At 42.3% G+C, this 25,537-nt stretch overlaps 1 protein-coding gene across 2 annotated transcripts in view; it reads right to left on the bottom strand.

Annotated features, from left to right (window-relative positions):
* PURA (purine rich element binding protein A) overlaps positions 1-24,892 on the bottom strand; it is a 39,811-nt gene extending 14,919 nt beyond the window's left edge. The window contains exons 1-2 of one of the 2 annotated variants that reach the window (XM_063130138.1): positions 23,593-24,892; positions 3,126-3,244 (exon numbers count right to left, since the gene is read on the bottom strand). In XM_063130138.1, the coding sequence (XP_062986208.1) occupies positions 23,925-24,890 (966 nt within the window). In that variant the 5' untranslated portion in view covers positions 24,891-24,892 and the 3' untranslated portion in view covers positions 3,126-3,244; positions 23,593-23,924. The remainder of the gene's footprint in view (positions 1-3,125; positions 3,245-23,592) is intronic. The other variant, XM_063130137.1, reaches the window with a different exon arrangement.
* Between the last annotated feature and the right edge of the window lie 645 nt (positions 24,893-25,537).

Raw genomic sequence — 25,537 nt, forward strand, 5'->3', positions numbered from 1 at the left:
GTACTTGGTGTAATGAGCTGCTGGCTCTCAGGGAACAGGTTTGTTCTCTTGAAGTCAAGATTGCTGGCCTGGAGTAGCTAAGAGAAGCAGAGAGGTTGATGAATGATACCTTCTGAGACTGAATCCCGGTGTCCTAATCCCTGGGTGACAGCTCCTCTTATCTTTTTTAATGGAGAATGAGGGTTTTATGAGCTTTTAATCTTAAAACCAGAGTTTCTTTTATTTCTGCACTAGCTGATATACCTGGTGCTGCCTGGGCCCCCTAAGATATAGGTCTGCTAGGTAATCATCTTAAAGTAGTGGCCTGTGAGTTAACTTAAAATGAATTAGATTTGTTTCCCCCTCCCCTCTCTCACCCTCACAACAACCCCACGAGGTAGGCTGGTGCTAGGCCTGTGAGGTAACTTTAAAATGAATTAAATTCATTTCTTTCTTTTTTTCTCTGTCTCTTTCACCCCCGGTGGAGGCCAGGGTGTTAGAGGGCTGCCTTGAAGCTGCAGCTCTCCATGGTTAGAGTGACCATGTGAAAAGGAGAACAGGGCCCCTGTATCTTTAACAGTTTGCACAGTGCAGCATGGACTGGCTTGGCTAGTCTTCACTTCCCACGAGCTTGGGCAAGCTGGGCACAGTGGCAAAAGGGGGGGGGAGTGCCTAGGCAGGGCACAGTGCTTCGGTACAGCTTCCTGCTGGAGCACTTGGTTGGTGAGAAATGAGGGCCGAGGCAGGCGCAGGCCTTTGACCCTGCATTTAAAGCTGCAGGCTCCCTGCCCTCTTGACGAGACACAAAAGAGGGCAGCTTTAACTATTGTGATGAAAAGGGAATTCCACCAGGTCCTGCATTCATAAAAATGACTTTCTGAAATTCCCTTTTCTATACAACTGTTAGATACAAGAGCCCTGTCCTCCTTTCCATATGGTCACCCTATCCATGGCACACCTGACCGTCTTTTCCTTGAGGCTCTTGGTGAGCAGCTGGGTCAAAGGCCTGCACCTGCCTCAGCCCTCACTTCTCACCAACCAAGTGCTTCAGCAGGAAGCTGTACCGAAGCACTGTGGCCTGCCTAGGCACTCCCCCACACCCTTCGTCGGGCCTAGAAAACAAAAATTACAACTCCCAGCATGCTCTTTGCCACTGTGCTCAGGTTGCCCAAGCCAGTCCATGCTGCACTGTGCAAGCTGTGCCCATAGGTAGGCCGTGAGGGCGCAGGCTGGCTGGCGGGCTGTTAGCTTGGTCATTGCCATTGGCAACAAGCCTGGAGCTGCACCCGCCTTTCCTCCCACTCCTGATCATGCCTAGCAATCAAGGCAGCTGGCCCCAAGTGCTCTCCCTTCAGGCCCAGGATGGAGAGCCACTTCCAGATGATGGCTGCCAAAGCCCGATAAACCTTCCCTCCCGCCCAAGGCATGCTGAGAGTTGTAGGCATAAACCTAGTTTTTTATTACATTCTTTAGAAATACTTAAACCCCCAAAATTCATGGTTTTTTACATTTTTTCCTAGTACATTCTACAGCTAGACCTATCACCATGTCAAATTGCAAGTTTCTAACTCGTCTGGAAGTGGGTAAACATTTCTGTACATACATGACACACACATGCTTTCTGCTTTCTGCTTTATAGGTAGAGATGATAGTGCTATGTCTACATATTGTTTGTAAATCCAAATCAAACCTTCCTTTATTATTAACAAAAGAAAGTAATGTTGATAGTTTTTATAATTTCAACTTTATTTTCTATTTTCCCAATAGGCAAAACTAAAATAAAATATATTTAGGTACTTGAGGATAAATCAGCTTGCAGCTCCATCTCTAGCACTGTGATGGCTGGGACATAAATATATGTATTTTTTAAAAACGATGAAGGCATCTATATTTTAATTTTTTAAATACACCAAATAGTACCATGATTTGTGCTAAGTTGCCCATGATACATTTCAACAAACTACATGATGTGGGACCCAAATGATTTCCCAAAATCAGCTATGGTGATTAGATGGGATGGAAATGCTAGCGGCTAATTCTCCCTAATTAGAATTTCACCAAAACATGGGAGGCACGTATCCACGGAATCCCACTGAGGAAACGATACTGCCATATCAATTATCCAAGTGCCTATCTTCTAAGGCATGTAGTACTGGTCAAGTATGTAGCCCTCATTAGCTCTTCTTCTCAACTATGTTCCCATGAGACAAGCCCTCTAATATTAAACTTTTCATTGGTTACTTGCTACAACTTTACCAGAACTCGGGTTTTATCAGAACTCTGTTCTTTCAAAATAGTAATTTTGGATGTGGAGCAGTATTTAAATATTGGGGGAAAGCACAGATTGCCAGCTACTTAAAAGAAAAACAGCCTGGCCTGCACTCCCTAATCAAACTTGGGGAAATTATAGTTCTACAGGTGGCCACGCTACAAACCACCGCTGCGACGTGGGGAGAGGGGAGCAGGGTGGAAGGGAAAAGCGGTGGGGAGCGGGGGTGCTTGGGTGGGGTGATGGCAGTGGGGGTGCTGGGAAGTGGATAAGGGTGAGATCGATGGCGACAAGGAAGAGACAGAAGATGTCCCCTAGTGTGCAGTTGGCCAGCCAGAGAGGGTAACGTAACATAGCTGTGGCACGAGGGTCAGCGTCTTCTTCTGTCTCTGCCTTGTTGCCGCTGATCTAACTTATTCCCCCAGCGGTGCATTCTAAAACTCCCTAAGTATTTTTTTGAGCACACGGTAGCAGCCACGCAGGGGTTTCGCTGTGCATTGGGTGCATCCCACAAGGGACACCTGTGTATGAGTTTTAGCTCCTGTCCTGCAAAGTTCTGTGGAGTTGTAGCCCGCTTCCCATTTTTTTCTTTTCTGATCACTTTTGGATGCTCCCCATGAGGAGACCCTGTGTATAATTTTTCACGCATTCCAGCAAACTGCCAAAGAGCAACCCCCCTCCCCCCCACACTTTTGGTGTACGCATACGGGGATAAGGCAACAGCTTTGAAAATCAACTGAGAAGTGGGCAGTGGAGATAGGGGAAGGGGGAAGGAGAAGTGGGGCATTGATTGGGTGGGAGCAGAAAAGTAGCTAACAATCACCTAAGCCCCGATAATGGCAGGGATCTGGCAGACACAGGAGACAGAAAAATATACCCCTAGAGCAAGGCAGGCCAATTGGAGAGATGCAGTTGACGTAGCAGCAGCACAAGGGATTCTGGGATGTAGTTTTCAATGCAAAGGAAGCTCGGATACCATCCATCTGAGAAGCAGGACTGTAGATGGAGGAGGGGTAAGGGCAGAGAAAATAAGGTAGTTTATTTGTCCGATCATGTGGGGGAATAACAGCAGCTTATTTTTAAAAGTAGCTTATAAACCATCATGGTTTTAAATGATGTGCAAACCCACCCATTGCGTTCAAGCCTCAATCCTAGCATCACCATCCCATTCAAGGTACTTGCATCCTATTTGGGGAAACAGTCTTTGGCCATCAATTATTCGCTTGTAACAATATCTGATAGTGCTGCCAGAGCTGTATAGAGTCAACACCAGTTTATTCTCTTTGGTATTCCCTTGATTAGACCAAACGTTACCACTGAACTTACCTCTTAGGGAGAATTCTTTCTTTAGCCATCCTTCTACCACAAACACTTGTGCCTTTTTTATTTTTAAAGTATAATCTAATCCATCTCATCATCGTATTTGGGAGATGGGGCTATACAAACTGAATTGAATCACAGATTTACAAACTCTTGCTTCTATCTACTTCAAGAATTATAAGGACCTTTTTTTGGCAACCACTTTCCCCAAATATTCTTATGAACCAGATTTTGGCTGTATTTGGGAACTTGGATCACAAGTAGGAAGGCAGTCTCTGAAAGAACAAGAGCCTCTGAAAACAACAGTCCATTCATGACTACAACAGCGAGCTGTACGCTTCGGAACACAAACTATCGCACATCATTATCACATAAAGACAAGCAGGAAAAAGTGTTACAAGACTAAAACCTTAATGCTATGCAGATAAGACCCCAGACTTTAGAAGAGGCACAGTAGCTGGCAAGACATGGAGAACTGCCTTCCCTAGAGAAATACCACAGCAAACCAAATTCACATGAAGGAAGGCAGGGCAAGCTAAAGCAAAGCCTTCTAAGTTACCATCTTCTTAGATTTGCCTCCAGACACAGATCCTGGTGCCAGCAACCTGAAGCAGGGTTACAAAAGGCCAGTGGCTGAAATTATACTGGCTGGTTCTGAAAACAACTCCTGTACTATGCTATCTGCCATATTAGGAACATTAAGCTTACCTGGGACATATGGAATATTAAACTAGCTCCAAACCACAAAAGCCCAAGGCGCTACCACTGTCATTGCAGAGCCATTTCACCAGTACTGCAGGCTGACGTATATAATGTACAAAAGTTGTTCCATTTCTATTGTGTAGTAAAAGTGACTAATACCCCATACTTATTCAGGTTTCAATCTTGGTTAGATACTAAGCATATACTTTGATAATCTGACTAGGCAAAACAAGAGTAGCATATCAGGCCCATATTTCGTTGCACACCAGCTTAGGCTTCAATCCTAAACACACTTCTTTGGAGTAAATCCCACTAAACTCATTAAGGTAACATCTGAGCAGACATATACAAGATTGCACTATTCAACACCTTTTTAATATGCTCAATCCTACAAGTGGCAAACTAGCCTCACTCAATAATACACTACAGTACCTTTCAAATATCAGTCAAAAGTCAAAACAATCTTGGCACTACACTGTCTACCATATAACCAAGAATGTCAAAGCTAGTGGTTGAAACTTGATTTGTTACCAAAACCAGAAGTAAATCCAGTGTCCTTTCCAAACTGATCTGATTGAAAGAAGCCAAAGGAATCAGTACAATGCTCATACAATTTCACAACTACTCTAACATAGAAAGTCCAACCAGGTGACTTGCCAGCACAAAGTTTCTTCACTTAATTTTAATTTTATTTATTTACAGCATTTCTATACTGCTCAATAGCCAAAGCTCTCTGGGCAATTCACAAAAATTAAAACCCCCAATTGATAAAACATAATATAAAATCCATCCATCATTTATTATATGGTCACAGACCCAATGAGAAACAGTGGCAGATATAATTAAGACAGTAAAAACACAACCATTAAATCGTTATGGTGAAGGCAGAGAAATTATTAAAACATACGCATGTTTAAAATATCGTAACATAGTTAAAACACCTGAGAAAAAGAGAAAAGGGAAAAAAGGAAACAACAACTTGAGATAGAAGTTGCAATTATGTTGGGGAAATTATGAGTCCTTTGTACAGAGAAAAGGAACCTAGCCACTGCCTCTGTTGTTGGTTTGTACATCCCTACCAGGAAATATTCCAAATACTGCTCAGATGACCTTCCAGGGCATTTCCTCATGATGGGGCCAAGAAGTCTATTTCGTTCCTCCCTGTGGAGGCTACATTAAAAAAAAAAATGCTTTAATGATTCAACTGCTTCATCACCACAGCCATGCAAGTGATCCTCATAACGTGTGCCCTGAAAGTGCCCTACTAATATTGCAGAAGGGAGGCAGTTGAATCTTGCCCTTGAAAAAATATGGCGGTACTTGGGGATGGTCAAATAGTCCAAATATCTGGAATATCTAGGAAATTCAAAATACAGACTGAGGTGTAATGGAGAGCAGGATCTACATGCTTTTGACATAGCATATTGAAGATCTATGTCCTTACTCTGTTGTTCTACAATAGGTTTTGCCACAGGGTAAACTCGTGTATAGAGAAAATCCACAGATAAACCTAATAAGGACAGTTTGGCCATGAAGCCTTTGGACCATGAGCTTGTAAAAACATCCCTTGAAGCAGATAAAGATAGCTTTGGGATTGGTCAGCATATATAACCTTTAGCCAATATTGAAAGGCAAGGCACCAAGGTCTACCTTCTATAGATGCAAGGCCAGCTTCCAAGCGTAGTCCAGCAGATGGAACACACCTTGGCATTCCAAAGAGTGAGTACAGGAAGTTTGAAAGGACACTTTCAACAGTTTGATTAAATCCCTGAATCCATATTGGAATAGCATACAGCAGCTGAGCCAGAGATTTAGCCTTAAATACTTGTATGGCAGCAGGAATAAATTGTACGCCTTAGTATAAAAAAATTGCCTCACTAATATTCTGGGCAGCCTGAACTGCAGACTGCCTGTGAGAAGCCCAGGAGAGTATAGAAGAAAACATAATACCAAGATATCTTAATTTCTTGACTTGTTCAATGTACTGTCCTTCTATTGGCCACTTTTTTGTTGCTCTACACCTGGAAAATACCATAATTTTTGTTTTACTGAAATTGACTGTCAGCAGATTGTCCTTATAGTAAGACATAAAGGCTCGAAGTAAGCGTTTAAGGCCTACTTTGGACAGTGACATTAGAACAGCGTCATCTGCATACAACAGTAACGGGACTTTAATATGAAATCTTTAAAAGTTTAAAACAGAATAAAACCTAAGCAAAAACCAGAGTAAAAGATCCAAAAACCCAATTAACACATTTAAAATAAAACTGAAGGACTAAAAACATTGGGAAAATAAAAAGGGTTTCACCTGGTGCTGAAACAACCACAACGTAGGTGCCAGGTGAGCCTCTTGGGGGATGCCATCCCATAACTGTGCTTCCAGCACTAAAAAGGCTCTTTCCGTGGGGACACCAAAATAGGGCCTCTGAAGATGACCTTGAGTCTGGACAGGCATATTTCAGAGGAGACAATCCTTCATGAAACCTGGCCCCAAGCCATTTAGGGCTTTGAAACTTAAGACTAGAACCCTGAATTGACCCCGGAAATGGACTAGAAGTAAGTGCAGACAACACTTACTGTTGTTGGTGTAATACAACAACATTGACCAGTCTGTTAACAATCTTGCTGTCCTATTTTGGAACAGCTGAAATTTCTGGGCCGTTTTCAAAAACAATAATCCAAACAAGCCAATATCTCCCCTTTCTGGACTTGCTGGAGACCCAGGGAAGCATTGAATGAAAAGAGGACACTGACTAGTGTCAGTTCAACACTTAAAAGTGAGAGGGAGACATTGCCCCCCACCCTTTTTGGTGCACCTACTTCTCTCACTTCAGCACTCTCTTTGACAGCTGAAACATACAAGGAAATTGACAAGGCAAAGCTACACATTTGGGATAGGTAAAAGTGTCCTCTTGTGCACTTGAAATGTATTAATTAAATATTATTAATATTTATTTATATAGCGCCATCAATTTTCATGGTGCTGTACAGAACAAAATAAAACAAAATACAAAACACCCTGCCATATGGCTTACAGTCTAAAATCACAGTAACAAACAAACAGGGAGGGGAAAGGCCAACCAGCATGGGGGACAATAAAACAAATAATAAAAACTAGTTTCATCACACTACAGATTATAAGCTTTTAAGAAATGTTTTCAAATAAGATTTAAAAACTGTGATCGACGTCGCGGTTCGCAGATGCGCTGGAAGAGAATTCCAGGCATAGGGGACAGCGAGCGAAAACGGGCGAAGATGTGAGAAAGAAGTAGAAACTCTTGGGCGAGTAAGAGACATAGTGTTATTAGGGCGAAGGGTGCGAGCAGGACAGTGAGGTGAAATAAGATACAAGAGATAGGGAGGAGCCAGACCATGACAAGCTTTAAAAGTCAAAAGGAGAAGCTTGTATTGAATTCTGTAGGAGATAGGGAGCCAGTGAAGGGATATTAGAAGTGAGGTGACGTGATCAAAATGACGAGCCAGAAAAATAATCTTAGCCACAGAATGATGAATGGAAACCAATGGGGAAAGATGAGAAGAAGGAAGACCAGTCAACAGGAGATTACAATAGTCCAAGCGGGAAATAACCAAGGCATGAATGAGAGTCTTGGTGGAAGAGACCGATAAGAACGGGCGAATTCTAGAGATGTTATACAAGAAGGAATGACAAGACTTAGCTACAGCCTCAATATGGGAAGAAAATAAAAGTGAAGAGTTAAAAATAAAACCAAGACTACGAGCTTCCTCAACAGGATAGAGTATAACATTATTAACAGTGATAGAAAATAAGAGAAGAGGAGAGGGTTTAGGAGGAAAAACTAGCAGTTCTGTTTTTGCCATGTTTAGTTTCAAGCGACACCGAAGCATCCAGGCTGAGACATCAGTGAGACAGGCCGAGATACGATCCTGAGCATCGGAAGACAAATCAGGAGATGAAAGGTAAAGTTGGGTATCATAGGCATACGGATGGTATTGAAGACCACGAGAATGAATAAGGTACAAGAAAAAATACTTTAAAAAAATACATCCCCATTTTTGTACTCCAAAAGCACTGGAAAAGGGTGGTAAATGAAAAGGTGTTGTGAACAGAGCATGGTAGGGGCCAGGACGAGGAGAAAAAATGGGTTGTGCCGCAAAAGTGCCTAAGATATATGGCTGGAGGGCTGAGGGGCAAGCCCAATCATCTGTCAGGCATACTGTGAACAACCCACCCATCATGGCTTATTTTCAGGATGGCTTAGTGTGACGTGAGAGCCGGCCCACAGTGGGATTTATAAGTAACTTCAAAAAAGGGTTGGAATGTTTTAAAAAGTAATGCAAGAAGCAGCCCCAAATAATTTTATTTTTAGGGAAATTCACCAACACAAAAGCTTCCAATTTGCATTCAGGAATCTTTTTTTAAAAAAATCTTCTCTAGACCTCTTTTCTGGAACCCTTTTTGGTTTGGTTTCATTATACCATCCTCCAGATACAAATTAACAGAAATTTACAGAAACACTAGTAGCCTACTCTTGCTGTTTATACACACTTTCTTGTACAATTGTGGGGTTATTTTGTTTTTTTTTAAATTGGAACAACCTCCTCCTCTAATTATAACTAAGTACTTGCAGTCTGGTGCTCAAAATTTTGCAACTCATTCTCATCTTAGCGGAAATGGTAGGAATAATAGAATGTAATTCTCACTGAACTCAGTGGAGCGAATTTTCAAATAAACATATTTACTATCAGGGTAGAAACATTAGGAGTTGGATTCAGGATTTGTCTTCTGTGGATGGAAGAGCTCCACTTATGGAAGGTGCCTCTGCTAAATTTTGAAGATCCCCTTCCCTATGCACTAATCCCATCCAGCAAGGACCGATGCCACCCTGGCCATAGCTAGACCTAAGGTTTAGCCCTGGATCGTCCAGGGTTCAAACCTGTTCATCTAGGTGACACACAGGGGATCCAATGCTCAGGCAGGGGCGAACCCTGGATGTTCCCATGATAAACCTGAGGTCTAGCTTTGGCCCCTGTGTAGCATTTTTAGAGGGTGGAGAGGCTGCTGTTGCGAAGGGGGAATCTGCTTCTGCCAGCCCAGATAAACATGCCTACATCTGAATCCAACCCTAAATGATTATCAGTGTAAGACAGCCAGTGATGTAGGGTGGGAAATATTCCCAAATAGACATTTTTCCAGTGGTTTATTTTTCCACAGAAAATTTTCCATTTCAGAAGTTTGATAATAAAAAATGAATAGGTGCCAATTGCAAATGCAGTATTCAGGAAGCTTGGCAACTTCTAGGTTGTTGCATTTAATGTTTTTCAGATGATTTTCCATAGCATACACATGTCATTGAAATACATATATGTCTCCGAGTGAAATTAAATTAACAAATAGTGACAGTGAAACTGAAGGTGCCCCAACAACCTTAGTGAAGGAGCGCTGATCACTGTCGAAGTAGATGAGTGGTTGTCAGCACATCATGCACAATTGTTTGGGCTGCTAAAATTAATTATGTGTCAGTGGTTTTCAGTACTTTTCTTTAAATTTAAACAACGTAAGGGAAGAACATATTGTCTTTACTGTTTTTCAAATATTCCAATAAAATCTTCTACATGATATAATATTTAATAGCACTAAGTGTGCTTTAATTCCCCTCCACAAATATTTCAGGTCATATACTTGTGGGACAAAAAAATGATCATGGGGTATTTTTTCTAACCTGTGTTCCTTACTAAACACAAGTAAAATAAAATGAACACACTCAATTAGTTCTTTCTAGGGCATCAGAACATTTTCTGATACTAAATGAATTTTTTCCTATGCAAATGACTCCATGGAAATTTGCATTGGAAAATTTCACCTTATGCAAATTAAATTAAATTTAAACTGGAAATTTTTCCAGTTCAAAATTTTTGGAAAACCAACGTCACTTAGCAGAGATAAGCATAACAATTATTTTATCCAACTCTAAGGTTTAAGAGATGTGTACATTTCAAAGCTTCATAACGTTCAGATTTTTGCCAACAAGATAAGAGGAGATCCCTGGAAGATTCTTGAACTTCTGACATAAATTTCTCTTTCTGGCAATTTAGATCAAGATGTGCTTTAGGAAGATACAAAACTGTCAGAAACACTCAATCCGTTCACCTCAAAACAAAATGTTAACACTGCTATAATTTCAACTATCTTTCACTGGATTTTTTCCTGAAATCTGACCTAATTTCTACCACGCTAAACAGAATCTCAATGCTAAATATAATAATGATAGTACAAATTGTCTTCATTTCAAATTAAAAGAAAGATAGGTCCCTTACCTGTAACTGCGGTTCTTCGAGCAGTCATCTGTGCAGTCACACTTATGGGGCTCTGTGCCTGCGCAGAGCCTCGCTTGGGAACTTCCAATAACTGAGGAGAATATTGTTTTGGTGGGAACCCCTCCTCCACCGTCGTACTGTGCATGTCTGCTGTGTTCCTGCCCGATCCCTCAGTTCCCTGAGACTGCCGTTTCGATCTCGAACTGGAGGATAGGCACGCTCCCAGTATCAACATCCTCGACTGACTCCAGAGTGGCGACAGTGGGTGTGTAGTGTGACTGCACAGATGACAATTTGAAGAACCACAGTTACAGGTAAGCAACCCATCTTTCTTCTTCGTGGTCTCTGTGCATCACTCTTATCGAGCGATTGACTAGCTGACTTACTGGATGTGGGTCAGGTGTTTATGAAAGGATTGGAGGACAGCAACACTCTTCCGAATCAACAATACGACCAGGATTGGACATCAAGTTTACAATGTCTAATAAATGTTGAATGCAAAGCCCATGGAGCCACCTTGCACAAGTATGACAGCAGGATCCCTTTCAAAGGCTGAATAGACCCTCCCCATCAAAAAGGAAGTCCTCAATTCTAGCTCTGGCCTCAGGGGTAAAGCCTGCTGACCTTAACCATGCATGACGCCTTAGGGCAATAGCTCCTACCATAAATTTGGCGTTAGTCAGTTTGGTGCAGTGTTTATCTGATGTCAAGATAATTTGGCGGCTTTAGCTTGAAAGACTCTGGCCAGCTCCCTCTGTTCGTCTGGCAAGTAGTTGCACAAGGAGCTCATTTTTTCCCACAAGAGTTGGTATCGGGCCATCACTGCTTCATAATTCAACACACGGAGACCCAATGCTGCAGAAGAGTATAGTCTATGGCCCAGGACATGTAGTAGTCTTCTTCCTTCCTTGTCCACAGGAGATGTGTGCTGTTTCTGAGTTTGTCCCTGCACGAATTCCACAATAATGGAGTTTGGGCAAGGGTGTGAGAAAAGGAAGGCATCTTCCTTTCCTTGAATCCTATACATGGACTCCAAATGCTTTGCTGTTGGGGCCATTGAAGATGGGCAGTCCAGGTTTGTTAAACTGTATGCATTAGAGCAGGGAGGAATGGAACAGCTATGGGCATGGTCAAGTCAGTGTAGACTGCAATGAAGACAGGATCTTTTATTCGTTCCCCCTGTTGTTGAGCCTTGATGGGAAGAACCTGCCCTGTCTTTTGATCCCATGATATCATCAGGGGAGGGAATGGAAGGAGGCACTGACAAATAAGAGGATGAATTGGATTGGTAATCATCTGCCAAATTCAGGGAGGTACTGGTGGTGACCGGGAGTTGTGTGCCTGTTGACCTGATGCCCGTAGGCTGAGCAGTAAAAGGTGGAGGCGGTAAGGGTCACTCTCCAATTGGTGGAGTCCCAGCAGCCAGGGATCCATGGGGCAGAGGTCAGTGGTCCAATGGAGCTTTACATCGTGGTACCGATAGCGGAGGCAGGAAGGGATCCTGTGTTGATAGATGAGCGAGCATCTCTGATGCGGCCAGTCAACATTGCGGGGAAGCACTCTCACACTACCAAGATTGATCGTAAAAAAGGTAACGATTGTGATGTCTGCCCCAGTCATCATAATGATAATAACTTCAAGGTGAAAATGACCGATCTGAGAAATGGTCAGAATCTCTGTGAGGGGACTTTGTGCAATCTCGGTAGTCCAATCTCGGCAGTCTACCTAATAGTATCTTCCCACTCCCCAATCTCTACTACGAGAACGCGACGGAGATCGGTATCGAGAGCTTAATGTCCCACTTTGCAAGGGCGATGGCATGCACCAGTATTGAGGCAATGGAGCCCATTGGTCTTGGTGCGGTGGAGTTGGGCGTTCTTGGGATGGGCCTCAAGATCAGTCCCTCAGTATCAGAGCGGAGTCCTGAGGCAGGGAGAGATCTCTGATCTCTCCTTCTGACACTGTGGAGATCGGCTCAATCACAATCAGTGGTATCAGAGAGCCCAGTGTCACCCAAATTGAGAAGTCAAGTAAGGGTGGTGGTGAATTATTTTGCCCCCAACAGACTTCTTCTTTTTAGTGGCTGGTTCAGCCGGTGTCCTCAGTTCCTTTGCCTTTTTCACTATTTGCTTGGCTGCCAACTGTACAATCGAGTGGTCTGAAGATAGTGGGTCTTGGTGTAGAGGGGCCCAGTCTCTCCTGCATCACCATGCCTAAGATTGGGGCCATGATCTTCTGAGTGTCCACCACTTCTAATGCCCCCTGCCAGAGGAGTGCTTTCAATCAGTCTGCTGTTTTTCCTAGCTTGTTTGGAGAAGGACATACAAAACTTCCAAGTCTTTACAATATGCATTTCTCCAAGGCACAATAAACATAGTGTGTGACCATCAGAGGGGGGTTATTTACTGCCGCATTGGATGCATTTGGTGAATAGGGCCTTCAAGGCCATGTGCTCAAATGAGCAAAGATAGAAAGGGTGTAAGAATGTATTTATTTTTGTAGGAAAAGATGGAAGAGGTAAGTTGAAATTTACAGCCTCAGCGATTTTCTAAAGTGGTAATAAGACCAAAAAACTTCCCGATGAGGTAGTTGTGACAGCGGTCGAAGAGGAACTGAGGGATTGGGCAGGAACGCAACAGATATCCATACCTTGGATGTGAGGAGGGCGCTGGTTTTCTATAAGTCCAAGACTGAGACCTTCCACTCTACCCAAAGGCTCTTTATTTGCTTTGGTCAGTTCCAAAAGGGGCTCCCAGTGCCATCCCAGCGCCTGGCATCATGAATTCGACAGACTTTTACATTAGCCTGTCAAATAGCTAAATGGGACATCCCCTGTCATGTTAAAACTCACTCAACTCGTGAAGGGCCGACATTGACAGCCTTTGAAAGGGATTCTGTTGTCAGACTTGTGCAAGGCGGCTTCATTCAATATTTATTAGACATTATAAACTTGATGTCCAATCCCGGTTGTATTGTCGATTCAGAAGAGCGGTGCTGGCCTCCATCCTTTCATAGACACCTCACCCACGTCCAGTAAGTCAGCTAGTCAATCGCTCGATAAGTGTGATGCACAGAGACCACGAAGAACAAAGACGGGTTGCTTACCTGTAACTGTGGCTCTTCAAGTTGTCATCTGTGCAGTCACACTACGCTCCCACCGTCGCCGCCGCTCTGGAGTCAATGTCGAGGATGTCGATACTGGGAGCGTGCCTATCCTCCAGTTCGAGACTGAAACGGCAGTCTCAGGGAACTGAGGGATTGGGCAGGAACACAGCAGGCATATGCAGTCGCAATATGACGGTGGAGGAGGGGTTCCCGCCAAAAAAATATTCTCCTCAGCTATTGGAATTTTCTGAGTGAGGCTCCAGACAGGCGCAGAATCCCATAAGTGTGATGCACAGAGACCATGAAGAATTTTCAGGCTCTATAATGCCAGTTCACTGAAAACCTCAGCTATCTTATCTCCAATCAGTGTATAAAAACGTTATGAACTGTATAAAAGTAAACCCTGGGTTGCTGTAAACAAAGCAGGAGTGTGCTGGTTATTTACACCCAATTGTTCCCACTGTAGCTGGGCAGAGCTAAACAACCCATCTCTGGGCTGTTGATTATGATGTGCAAATTTGGTATTCTGGGTTGTTGGGGTCAAGAACAGATTGCTTATCTGTAACTGGTTCTTTGAGTGGTCATCTATGCATTCACGCCTACTGGCACTGTGCATCTCCTTGCCATGGGACAGCAATTTGGACTCAAGGAACTGAGATGGGCGGGAATCAACAGGACATGCACACTGGACAGTGGGGGAGGGTTCCTGCCAAAACATTTGCCTCAGCTTTCCCGAAACAAGCTCTGCGCAGGCACTGAGCCTATATGTGTGACGCACAGAGATCACAAAAAAGAACCCATAGTTGTAACCCACCATAGGCATCCCTACATTGTTTAACTTGGCTTGGCTGTAGTTGGAGTAATCAGACACAGAGAACCAGCAAACTCACTCCTGCTTCATTTATAACAACCCAGGTTTTTGTGGTGTTGTTGTGACCTAAGAACCGGGTCAAACTCAAACATTCTACAAGATGTAATAACAACTGCAAAACTGTGATCATTCATGTTACAGAACTTTTGTAAGTTAAGTAGTAAACCTCTGAAGTTCACACACACATAGAGGCAGGGAAGAGACAGTAACACCCAGTTTGCACGTAACTGTGGAAAATCTTGGATTAAATTACCCAGGATTTGCTATGCCATGCATGTGCTGCTGTCTCGTTAAATATGCAACGTCCAATTGGACTGATCGTAGGTTGCTGTGTGACGTTTGAATCTGAACATTTTGGGTTGTTCATGGGTAAATAAAAATACAACTAAGGTATGAGCCATTTTAAGACTAACACCAACTGACAACACTATTTGGAGAAACGTTCTTTGATTTGTAGCATCATAAACAATTTAAGAATCTTGGCCAGAGATATTTGGTTTTTATACGTAAGGAAATTAAAACTTTATGAAAACAAAAAACAATTTGAACACTCACATGCTAACAAACCTAAAAATATGAATCTCTGACATTTAAGCAAGCCAGGTTACAATCCAGTTAGGTTGATTACTTCTTTTGAAATCCAAACGGCCACAATAAGACTGAACCAGTTTTACACAGAATTAGATAGCTGAATTTTACAAGCAAGGCAGTTGATCCATCTAGTCCAGAACTGTCTAGTCCGGTTAAAAAAAAAATACATCCACCACTTTCACTTGAAGCTGATTTCTACAACTGAAAGATTCATACACATGCTTTCAGTTGCTTTACATTTTGCTGATGAGATGGTCATCATTCAAATTCCTTAAAGGCAAAAACTCTTAAAACATTTCAAGTTAAAATATTTGATCAATATAGGAATACTCAGAAAACAATGCTGATAATTTTGTGGTTTTTTTTTATAAACCATGGGTGGGAGGCGAAACTTTTTTTAAAAATTACTAACTTTTCATCTACTTAAGACAGAGGAAGGCAACCATTTAGGCCACAAGGGCTGCATCCACGGCTGGATGTCCATACATGCACACTCACACTCTTCCCCGGCCCTCCACATCTCAGTGTGCACCCCCTCCCACCCCCGCCATCCCATCTGAGATAGTTGTTTGGCTACTGTTAGTGGTGATCTCAACAGTGCCAGGTCTACTGCAACAGGAGGTTAAAGCCTCTCCCGTCCCCAGTGACCCTGACTGGGATCGCTGTTACCCCATCGCTATTCTAGCTGGGCTGTGGGGAAAAGTGGGTGGGGCTCCCCAGGCTGCATGGAGCGTGGTGGAGTACCGCATGCAGCGCGTGGGCTGTCCATCACTGACTTAAGTAACTGGGTTTTTTAAAAAGATGTAGTTGCGAGGAACTTAAAGGAAAGATGTCACTTGCTAGAATGAGCTCTAGTCAGCAACTTCTAATGAAAATATATACTAAATATATACAAATAGCTATCAGCTGAAGCAACATTTAATTTTAATGGTAAAACATTTATATACTGCTTTTCCAGTATTCAAAGTTGCTTACAAATAATAAAAGCCTATTTAAAAGTCACTAAAAATTAACAAAATAAGCTAAACAGATTAATAACTAACTAAAACAGAACAGCAGCTAAAAGATTAAAATGCAAAGCCTGCAGAGGAACTGATAGCCAGGTTTGCCTGAAATGAAAGCTGAAACAGGAAGGTCCAATCTTTCCAGGAAACAAAGAAGGAGAAACACCACAAGGGCAACTAACTGCAGCAACGACTCTACTGCTGGCAGCCAACGTTCTGACCTCATAAAATGAGGGTCCACAGAGCAAGGCCTGATCTGCTGAACAAAAACAATGTGCGGTCTGATATAGGGCAAGGCAGTCTCTAAGGCAGTCTTCAACTAATCCAGACCCAAGACCCACTTTGGACGACCAACCTGCCACATGGGACCTGTGTCCAATATTTCTCCATGCCCAACATGGTGGCAACAGCTTTGCCATGACCTCTGATCTCAGGTCATGACCCACCAGTTGAAGACCACTGCCCTAAGGTATTCGGGCTGCAGGCTGAGAAGGGCTTTCAAGCACCATCACCAGAAATCAGATAAACACCAGTCTTGCAATTATTGCAGGACTGGTGTAATATGTGTCTATCTCTTAAATATTCATCAAGAAGTAAACAGCAGCATTTGTATAAGCTGCAGCTTCCAAGCTATCTTCATAAGCTGTTCCAATGTGTTACAGTTAATGCCGAAGATAATCATTACAAGTAGCCATACTTAGAGAAATAAAAACCAAATCAGCATTGGCATCATTCATGATCATCGCTCAAGGTTAGGGTGCACGTTTACCAGAAAATGAATTGAGAAGCAAGACATTCCTATGGCCATACCACTCAACCAAACCTTTAAACTTCTTTTCATAATCATGTAAAAACATAATTTACATTAGAAAGCCTCAACTTTTGGCAAAACTAACAATGGAAATTGAAACACTAGTTCACCAAATCACAGAAACAAATAAAAATGTGTTTCAACCTTTAGTAGAGAATTCTGTAAATTCCTATCAAGGATCAAATTTTAATAGATTGCAGTGAGTTATTCTGCTATCCAGAATCAGGTAATCTAGGCATGGTTTAGCCTACCCAATCTTATGGTGCACCAAAGGGCAAGAACCAGTGCCCTTACAGCTGTAGAGAGTTTCAGTGTTTGAAAAACTGGATCAGGTTTTGTACTGTAGAAGATAACGCATATGCTGCAGATGCTATAAACTTTATGGGCAAAGTTGGATCCTTTTGGAGACATTTCTGGGGAGAATATTTTAAATTCCCCTCCCAAGGGTATTAAATTCTTCTTCTTTAACTGTTCAGGTGATAACTTTGTATTGCCTTTTCTCTACTTATGGGGAATAAATAGGTCAACATATTAGCACTAAAATGTGTATGGTTTTTTTATTGTTTTCATTGTTGTTTTTTGCAAGGGCAGGGTTTTTAGCCAAGGCTGCAATGCTGTGCACATCTGGGACTAAGCCTCATTAAATTTAGTGGGATTTACTTCTACATGCACAGGATAAGCTTTAGTGAACAGATCGGGACACACACAAAAAGCCAAGTTCCTTAGAATTTGAAATGCATTTCCAATCGTATGGACAAGAATGTAAAACAATTGATGAATATTTAAACATAAACCAATTTTTAAAATAGAATTTGTAGTATACAAAGCTTGCAGTCTTTTCAATGAAATCCATGATACTCAAAGGCTTGGATCTAAAGAAACGTATAAGTAGTTCTGCATGGCCATAGGAACTTCCATTTCTCAAACAGCATCTCTCCATACAGCATGATAAACTTCTTTTGAAACTGAGGTGAATTTCATAAGTGATTGTGATGTGGTATCAGGCTCTGCCATATAAAAGCCAATGATCCCATTGGGAATGCCAAAGGCCTGGGCAAACCTAAAGTAGCTCTTTAAATAACCAAATTATTTAAGTTTGAGGTCTGAGGGTGCAAGGTTCAAAAGTTCTCTATTATTCACGTACGTTTACATTAATATTTTGTATATCAGTGCCAGGATTTCCACTTTCATGATTTTAAACATGTCAGATATTAAATGTGCTCTGAAAGCTGAAACACAAAGTCTAAGGTCTTGAAGTATTTGACAATGGGAAAACTGAGTTTGACAAGTGTCAAAAAATCTAAGCCAGATTTTTTTTAAAGAGACCATTTAATCCTACCTAGTCCATCCAAAAATAAGTATTTTACATTAATAGAACGGTGCAATCATATATGTTTACTCAGAATTAAGGCCCATTGTATTTAATGAGCCTTACTCCCAAGTGTGCATAGAACTGAAACTAAAAGAACGTTTGTAAAAGAAATCTAGCTTGAGAAAGAAGTAGATCCCTATTGGTCAGTCAGTATAGAAATGGAATACATAAATACAATAATTAATATTTTTAAATAGCCAGAAAGGGGAGGAGATTCCAATGGGCATTTGAATATCTGTAGATTCCAATACGCATTAAAGTAGCAAAGTTTAGTAAATGGAGTATGATCAGAAAAACTGAATGACTTTAGGTTCATGCAAAAAATTTAAAGGGCAGCAATATGACTTAATACAAATGAAATTCTTATTTAATGTTACTGAGTCAATCCATATAAGCCTCCAAAGTACGGTCTGGAGAATCAGGAAGGTGGTATGGGCTCAGCTTCTCCTCCATCACATACTGTAACTCCTGATTTTTCCAGGTTTCTTCTAGGAAGTTTGCCAGAAAGTACAAATCAGGCGAAGGTTAATGGTAACCTCCAAATAATAGTTTGAAATGGACTTGCAACCCACAGTATGGAGACAAAACACTAAACATAGTTGCTCAGTTTGAATGATATGGCAACCAGTGGGTAGAAGAAACCTGGAAATGGAGGAAGGAAAAAGGAAGCACAAATGTGAGACATTGAAAATCCTTCCAACCATTGGGTTGCTAGAACAATATGCCTGAACCAGGCCGGTGAGTACTAATAAACCTAACTTAGGAATAAAAAAACAGGGTTTTTTTTGTAAAGTTAATATTTATCCTTTACCTCCCTAACTTTGTTGTCCCTCCCAAGTTTTATTCACAGTTTCCCTCCCAAGTTTTATGGCATTAGAACATACAAGAAATGAAAACAGTGAGTACAACCGAAACAGATCCATTGGTGTGTTTTTTATTACAAATGTACTTGATCAGTTGGCTTCAAAAATATACCAATACCCTATTTTATGTATGCCAGTACAAAGCAAAAATTATTTTACAAGTTAAATAAAAACGGACAAAAAAAATATTTAATGGAAACAGTTATAAAATATCATAATCCCATTGCAGGAAGATATTTTATTCTTTCCAAATTACCAGAAGTCAGGATGTATTATATTTACCATTCAGAATAGGTAGATTTGTTATAGTTTGTTATCAGCATAAAAAGTAACACTAATGACTATAATTATATATACTTGTTAGTGCACAAATCCCATCCAGTCAACTGACCACAATATATACAATAGTTTGCATAGCTTAAAGGGGACATGGCTGATCAAAGAAATTGCTACAGTGCGGTTTTGAAAAGTCAAAAATATAATTGTTCTCAAATGAAAGTATTGTCCTACTGTACACACTCATATATTTTCTTCATTGCTTGATATGCTAGTTCTTTGTCTGCACAGTAGACAGATCTACTACATTTTCCAAAGTTCTGAGTGGGTGGTTCTGTTTCGTAGTACTTCTCAAAGAGAGCTTAATGGAGCAAGCTGCAACCCCTGCAACAGATACTTTTAAAAGTGACACTGTCAAGTATTTGTACGTTAAATATGTACATTTTCACAAGTCTTCCACCATCTGTATGCAAGGCTTGCCTATGAACTTGAAAATATCCCTACCTCCAACCTCAATTATTTGTTTAATAAATGCTGGATTCTCTGCTTTCCCTCCTCCCTGGCACATTTCCTCTGGCACAGTCAAATTCTACGATTTCAGCACTATTCAGATTTTATTTTTATTTTTTAGTTACTTTAGCTCCCCCTCTGGCTGAAAACTGTATTTTACAGCATAAAACAATAAAGAGGCATGAATCAACAGTGTCTAATTTTTAACTTGTTTATTTAATTTCTCAGACAGAGCAATTAAAAAAAAAAAACAAGTGGACTTAAAATGAGGACATTTGCCATGCTCTAATCACCTGAAAGGGAGGTCACGTTTTAAATGTAAGTTACTTGACAGTGTCCCTTTCACTTAAAAAACAAAACAAAAGCAACTATGTTTGTATTGCAGTGGATTTCAAGTTTTCTTGCACTTCATATAAAGTAGCATTATGACTGTGGATCTTTCCTACAAGACATTGAAAACATATTAAGGAAAATAAGGCATGTTTTCCAAAAGCTGGATTGATTGGCACATTTGAGCATACTGTTTTTAGAACACCAAATATGGTCAAATATACCATTTATTTTATTCTGGCCTTAAAACAAGGTCCTCTCACTACTGTTTATTTTCAACAGTGAGCCACAGAACCTTAGTAGAGTACTGAGCACCTCAATTGGAAATAAGTGAAACTCAAAAAAACGTAATTCATAGTCAACATAACATTGTCATTACCATTGATCAAGTCTTAGAATGTCTATATTATGTCTATAAATCAAACCATTTTCACACTCAGGACACGGAACTTCGCTATAACTGTGGTAAGATGTGATGATACAAGGAGAACTTCACAATCCACGTATCACTGTGACTCACTCAGGCTAAAGATAGGATTCTCAGGTGTTTAGGTCAAGAAGAGTTCCCTTTCATGAATTTTGATTCTCAGGAAAAAGAAATAAGCAAAATGCTGATTCTATTGACTTATGTATAAATCAATCAAATGTTGTCTGGAACCAGACAATATATTTTCAGACAGTCAAAGGTAGTTTGAAAGAGAAATCTCTGCTTGTAATATGTATATTCAGCCTACTTCTGTCTCTGATAAACAGGTGTTTGTCTTGTTTCATAAACCTGCAAAACTAGCTGTTTGGCCAAAGGCAATAGTGGGACACAAAGAATGTGTGTTCACATAATAAGAAGTGAAGCCACTCTCAAATCACTTTTAGCACTCTTAGGATGTAACCCTATGCATGTTTAAACAGAGAAGCAGCTCCCAGCATTCTCCAGTCTGTATGGTGGGCTGGGGAATGCTGGGAGGTGGACTTTTCTCTGTCTAAACACGCACAGGACTGCAGCCTTAAAGACTGTTGTTTGTGTCTAGTCTAAAAACCAAAAAAGATTTTACTCTTTAAGTTTGAATTAATTCAAAGAGAACAAAAAGACACTTTGCTGCACACAGTGACCCACACGTTATTGCTAAAAAACAAAACTTCTGCCAAACTGCAGTACTGCAAGTTTTAAAATTATAGAGAATAGGAAAATGAGGACAAGCAAATAGTACAATCAAAGCAATTTAACCTTCCCTAACTACCTGTAGCATAGAAAATACAGTCCTTTCCACATCACAGTTCAAATACAGTATGAAACTTCTTAACAAACCTTCCAATTAAAACAAATCAAGCTTACCACTCAAAGCTTATATGAAGTCAAAAACCATTTCAGTTATCACATTGTGCACTATGGAAGCTTATTTTTGCTATGTGGGAAAGTGCATCTTAGAAAATAAGGTAATAAATTCCAGTGATTCTTTAAACAAAAATTCCTAACTACTACAACATTATTGCACATTAGGTGTTCTATGGACACCAGTAGCAAACTTGTTTAACTGGAAATGGATGATACAATGGAAATAGATTTTATATCTCCAGTATATCTTACAGTACATCTCCAAAAAAGGGAATTATATTTTAATCAATGAAAACAAAAAAGACACATTTCCTTTGAACAATCTTTGTCTTTCCTAGACCCAACCTCTTACAATCAATGAGAAGCATAAAATGTTTCTGTTCCTACAGGTGGCATCTTCTACATACAGCAAGTTAAATCTACATTGTTAAATTTGTCAAAGATGTTGAGAAAATGAGTACGCTCCAAAATTCAAGAATCAAACAGATTCTTCTTTTGTCAGCTCTTCCTACAGAATTCCAACTATTTTTTCCTACTGTTTTAAGGCATCATTTATAACATATTATTTTCACTTGCAATGATGATAGTCATGCAGCAGTTTAATGATAAAAATATATTAATATTTTTACTATACAGCAGCAAGGAGTTAGTCAATTAAAAGCACACAAACACTTTTTAAAGAAAAACCTGTAAAGTATATTACTACAAATAATTGCAATTTGAAGAACACCATTTGACAGCTTAGTGTTCCTATAGACTGTTTTCATACCCTACAGTTTTAATATACCACACAAAAGTACATACTTTTGACTGAAGGCTTGCACACTCGGGGATCGCTACTACATGTATAAAGTATGTAGCCAGTAATAACTAGCACCACAGCTACATGAAGTTTCTTTACAACACACCAACTTGGCTTTTACTTTTAAAGGAAACTCAAAATCCATGGCTCAGTAGGATTACACTATAATCATGTTGCACTGACTTCTATAACAGGCCTACGTAAGTTAGTTAGCACTAGCACAAATTGGAGTTTTGATTCAGACTTGAACAAGTTAAGGGGATAGTGCTAGTAGCCACACACAAAAAACCCTCACCACCTGTTATTCAAAAACAGGTTTACTTGAAATTGTTTTACGTTAAAGTTCTTTAAGTACACATCATTAAAAAATATATATTATGAACAATACAAGTACATCTCATATACACAATAATGACAATATACCTACTTAGTTGTAAACCAAACAGGTGCAGAAAAATATGGGAGAACATTTCTCTTTCTCTCTCTTTTTACTATTTGAATACCTTTGGTTCAAACCGTAAAAATCACAAGTTAGCAAATTTCATTTAAATGCCTTTTTAATAATTTTTCTTCATGTTCACAGAAGTTTCACTGACCATTTTATATGTTTAAGGTCCAGATGCAATGCATATTGTATAAAAGAGAGCACTTATTGTTTACCTTGCATGAATTAAACCTACGTACCTTTTAACTCTACAGACTTCTGCATAACATTTAGACAAAGCTCAGACACACAGCATGCCTAGCCCTCATATATATATACACATCTCTAATCACAGGTATATAGGGTGTCAAATATACTATAATAACCTCCATGAAAGGTTTTGAAATTTGGTAACAAAATGAGAAGAAAAACTAAAAATATTATTTTACGTGTTCTAAAATATCTCTTTTTTGTGCTAAAGTCAAATGTTAGCTCAACATGAAAAGGACATTTTCTCTTTTTTAATATAATTCAGCAATATTTTAATCTTGACCATTTTTGCAAACACTTTTTTTTTAATAATAATAGCTTAAACGTGTACAAAAGTTCTTGGTTAATTAGGGAAATAAACACTCAGTTCTTTATATTTTTAATCAAGTAGGAAACACAGTTCATCATATATAATGTTATTACTTTTTTTGTAATTTTTTTTTGTTTGTTTTTAGCAGCTGCTTACTGTTTTATACGATGGGCAAGAGTGGAAGGAACAATCCAGCGATGGGGTGGAGAGAAAGAAGTTGCTTGATCGGCTGTCAGTTTTGGTGGTGGGTGGGTGGTGCTCCCCTTGGAGTTATAACAACAGGTATATTTAACTGCATGTATTATTTGCGGTGTGTGGGTGTTGATTCTCTCTCTCTCTCTCGTTTACAGTATAAAGTCTCTCTCTCTGTGTTGTTGTTGTTGTTGTTGTCATTATTATTACGAGTGTCTCTGTGCAGCAGGGCAGGGAGGAGGCAGCCAAGTGGGGAGGGAGGTGGGGAGGAGGAGGGAGAAAAGGAGGGATGGAGATCAATCCTCCTCTGTCTCCTCGGCCTGCAGCAAGGCTCCCGGCGGGCCGGTGGCGGCAGCGGTGCTGCTGCTGCTCTCCGTCTCCGGCTGCTGCTCTGCACCCCCGGAGGAAGACGAGGATGCGGCGGCGGCGGCGGCGGCAGCAGCCCGCTTGTCCCTCTGCTTCTCCTGGATCTTCTTCATCTCATCCGAGTACTTGCAGAAGGTGTGCCCGAACTTGGCCCACACCTTGTAAGGGACGGTGATGGAGTTGCGGTAGGTGGGCTTGACCTCGCTCACCCGCATGAAGACGCCGTACTTGTTGGAGCCCACGTCGAAGAAGAACCGCTTGTTGTCCACCGTCAAGGAGGTGCCCTCGGGCAGCTCGGCCGGCTCCTCCTCCACGCCGTAGTCGTCGATGAGCTTGGCCAGGGCGTCGCGGAACTCGATCAGCCCCTGGGCCGGCAGGGCGATGGTCTGGCCCTGCGTGGAGCCCAGGCCCGGGCCGCGGTTGACCGTCTGCCGGATGCGCAGGAACCGCCCGCGCTGGTTCTCCTTCAGATCCATGTAGTACTTGCGGTTCTCGCGCACCAGGAACTCGCTCTTCAGGGCCCGCCGGGGCTCGTCCGCGGCCTGCGCCAGCTCCGGCGGCTGGCTGGGGCCCAGCTGCGCGTAGTGCTCGATGAAGTCGCCCAGGTAGTCGCGGAACTCCACCGCCACCGACATGGAGAGCGTCAGCCGGCTCTTGCTGCCCCCGGCGCCCACCTCGGCGATCTTCAGGAAGCGGCCCTTGGCGTTTTGCTTCACGTCCAAGTAGAAGCGCTTGTTCTGGATGTCCACCCGCTTGGAGGCCAGCTCCTGCGTCTCGTGCTGGAGGCCCACGCCGCCGCCGCCGCTGCTACTGCCGGGCCCGCCGCCGCCGCCCGGGCCCGAGCCCGGCGCTCCGCCGCCGCCACCCTGCTCGCTGCCGCTGTCTCTGTCCGCCATGATGCTGCCGGGCTGCCCGACGCCCGCCCGCCCGCCTGCCTGCGCCCCCCGGCCGCCGCCGCCGCCGCCGCCTCCCGCCGCCGCTACTGCTCCTACTGCCGCCGCCGCCGCCGCCGCTCCAACCCCCTCCGCAGCCACCAGCAGCAGCCGGCCGCTCTCGCGAGATCTGTGGAGAAGACAGAAAGAGAGAGCGCGGCTAACATGGCAGAGCGGGAGAGAGGCGCGCAACTGCCTACAGTAACAGGGGCAGGGAGGAGAGCGAGAGAGAGCGGGAGAGGGAGGGAGAGAGAGAGAGAGAAAGAGAGAGAGGAGGGGGAGCCCCGGGATGTGAGGCGGCAGCCGCCCGCAGCGCCCCGCCGGGCTGGGCCAGGCTAGGCGAGGGCAGGGAGGCGCTCGCTTCCTGGCACGGAGGCCCCACCCACCTGCCCCTGCGCTCGGCTCTCGCGCCTTCTCCCCTCAGCGCCACACTGCCACGGCCGCCCGTCAGCCAGCGACCAGGCCCCCTCACCCGTCCCTCGCTCTGCGCCCGCGCCGCGCCAGGCGAGACCCAGACGACCCAGGCGCCGTCCGACGCCTGCTCGCTCTCGCGCACACGCGCGCGCGCGCACACACCACACACACACACGAGGCCGAGGCCTCCTCCTCTT

The sequence above is a fragment of the Elgaria multicarinata genome, chromosome 7 (genome assembly GCF_023053635.1).
Source record: "Elgaria multicarinata webbii isolate HBS135686 ecotype San Diego chromosome 7, rElgMul1.1.pri, whole genome shotgun sequence".
NCBI classification, from domain to species: Eukaryota; Metazoa; Chordata; class Lepidosauria; order Squamata; family Anguidae; genus Elgaria; species Elgaria multicarinata.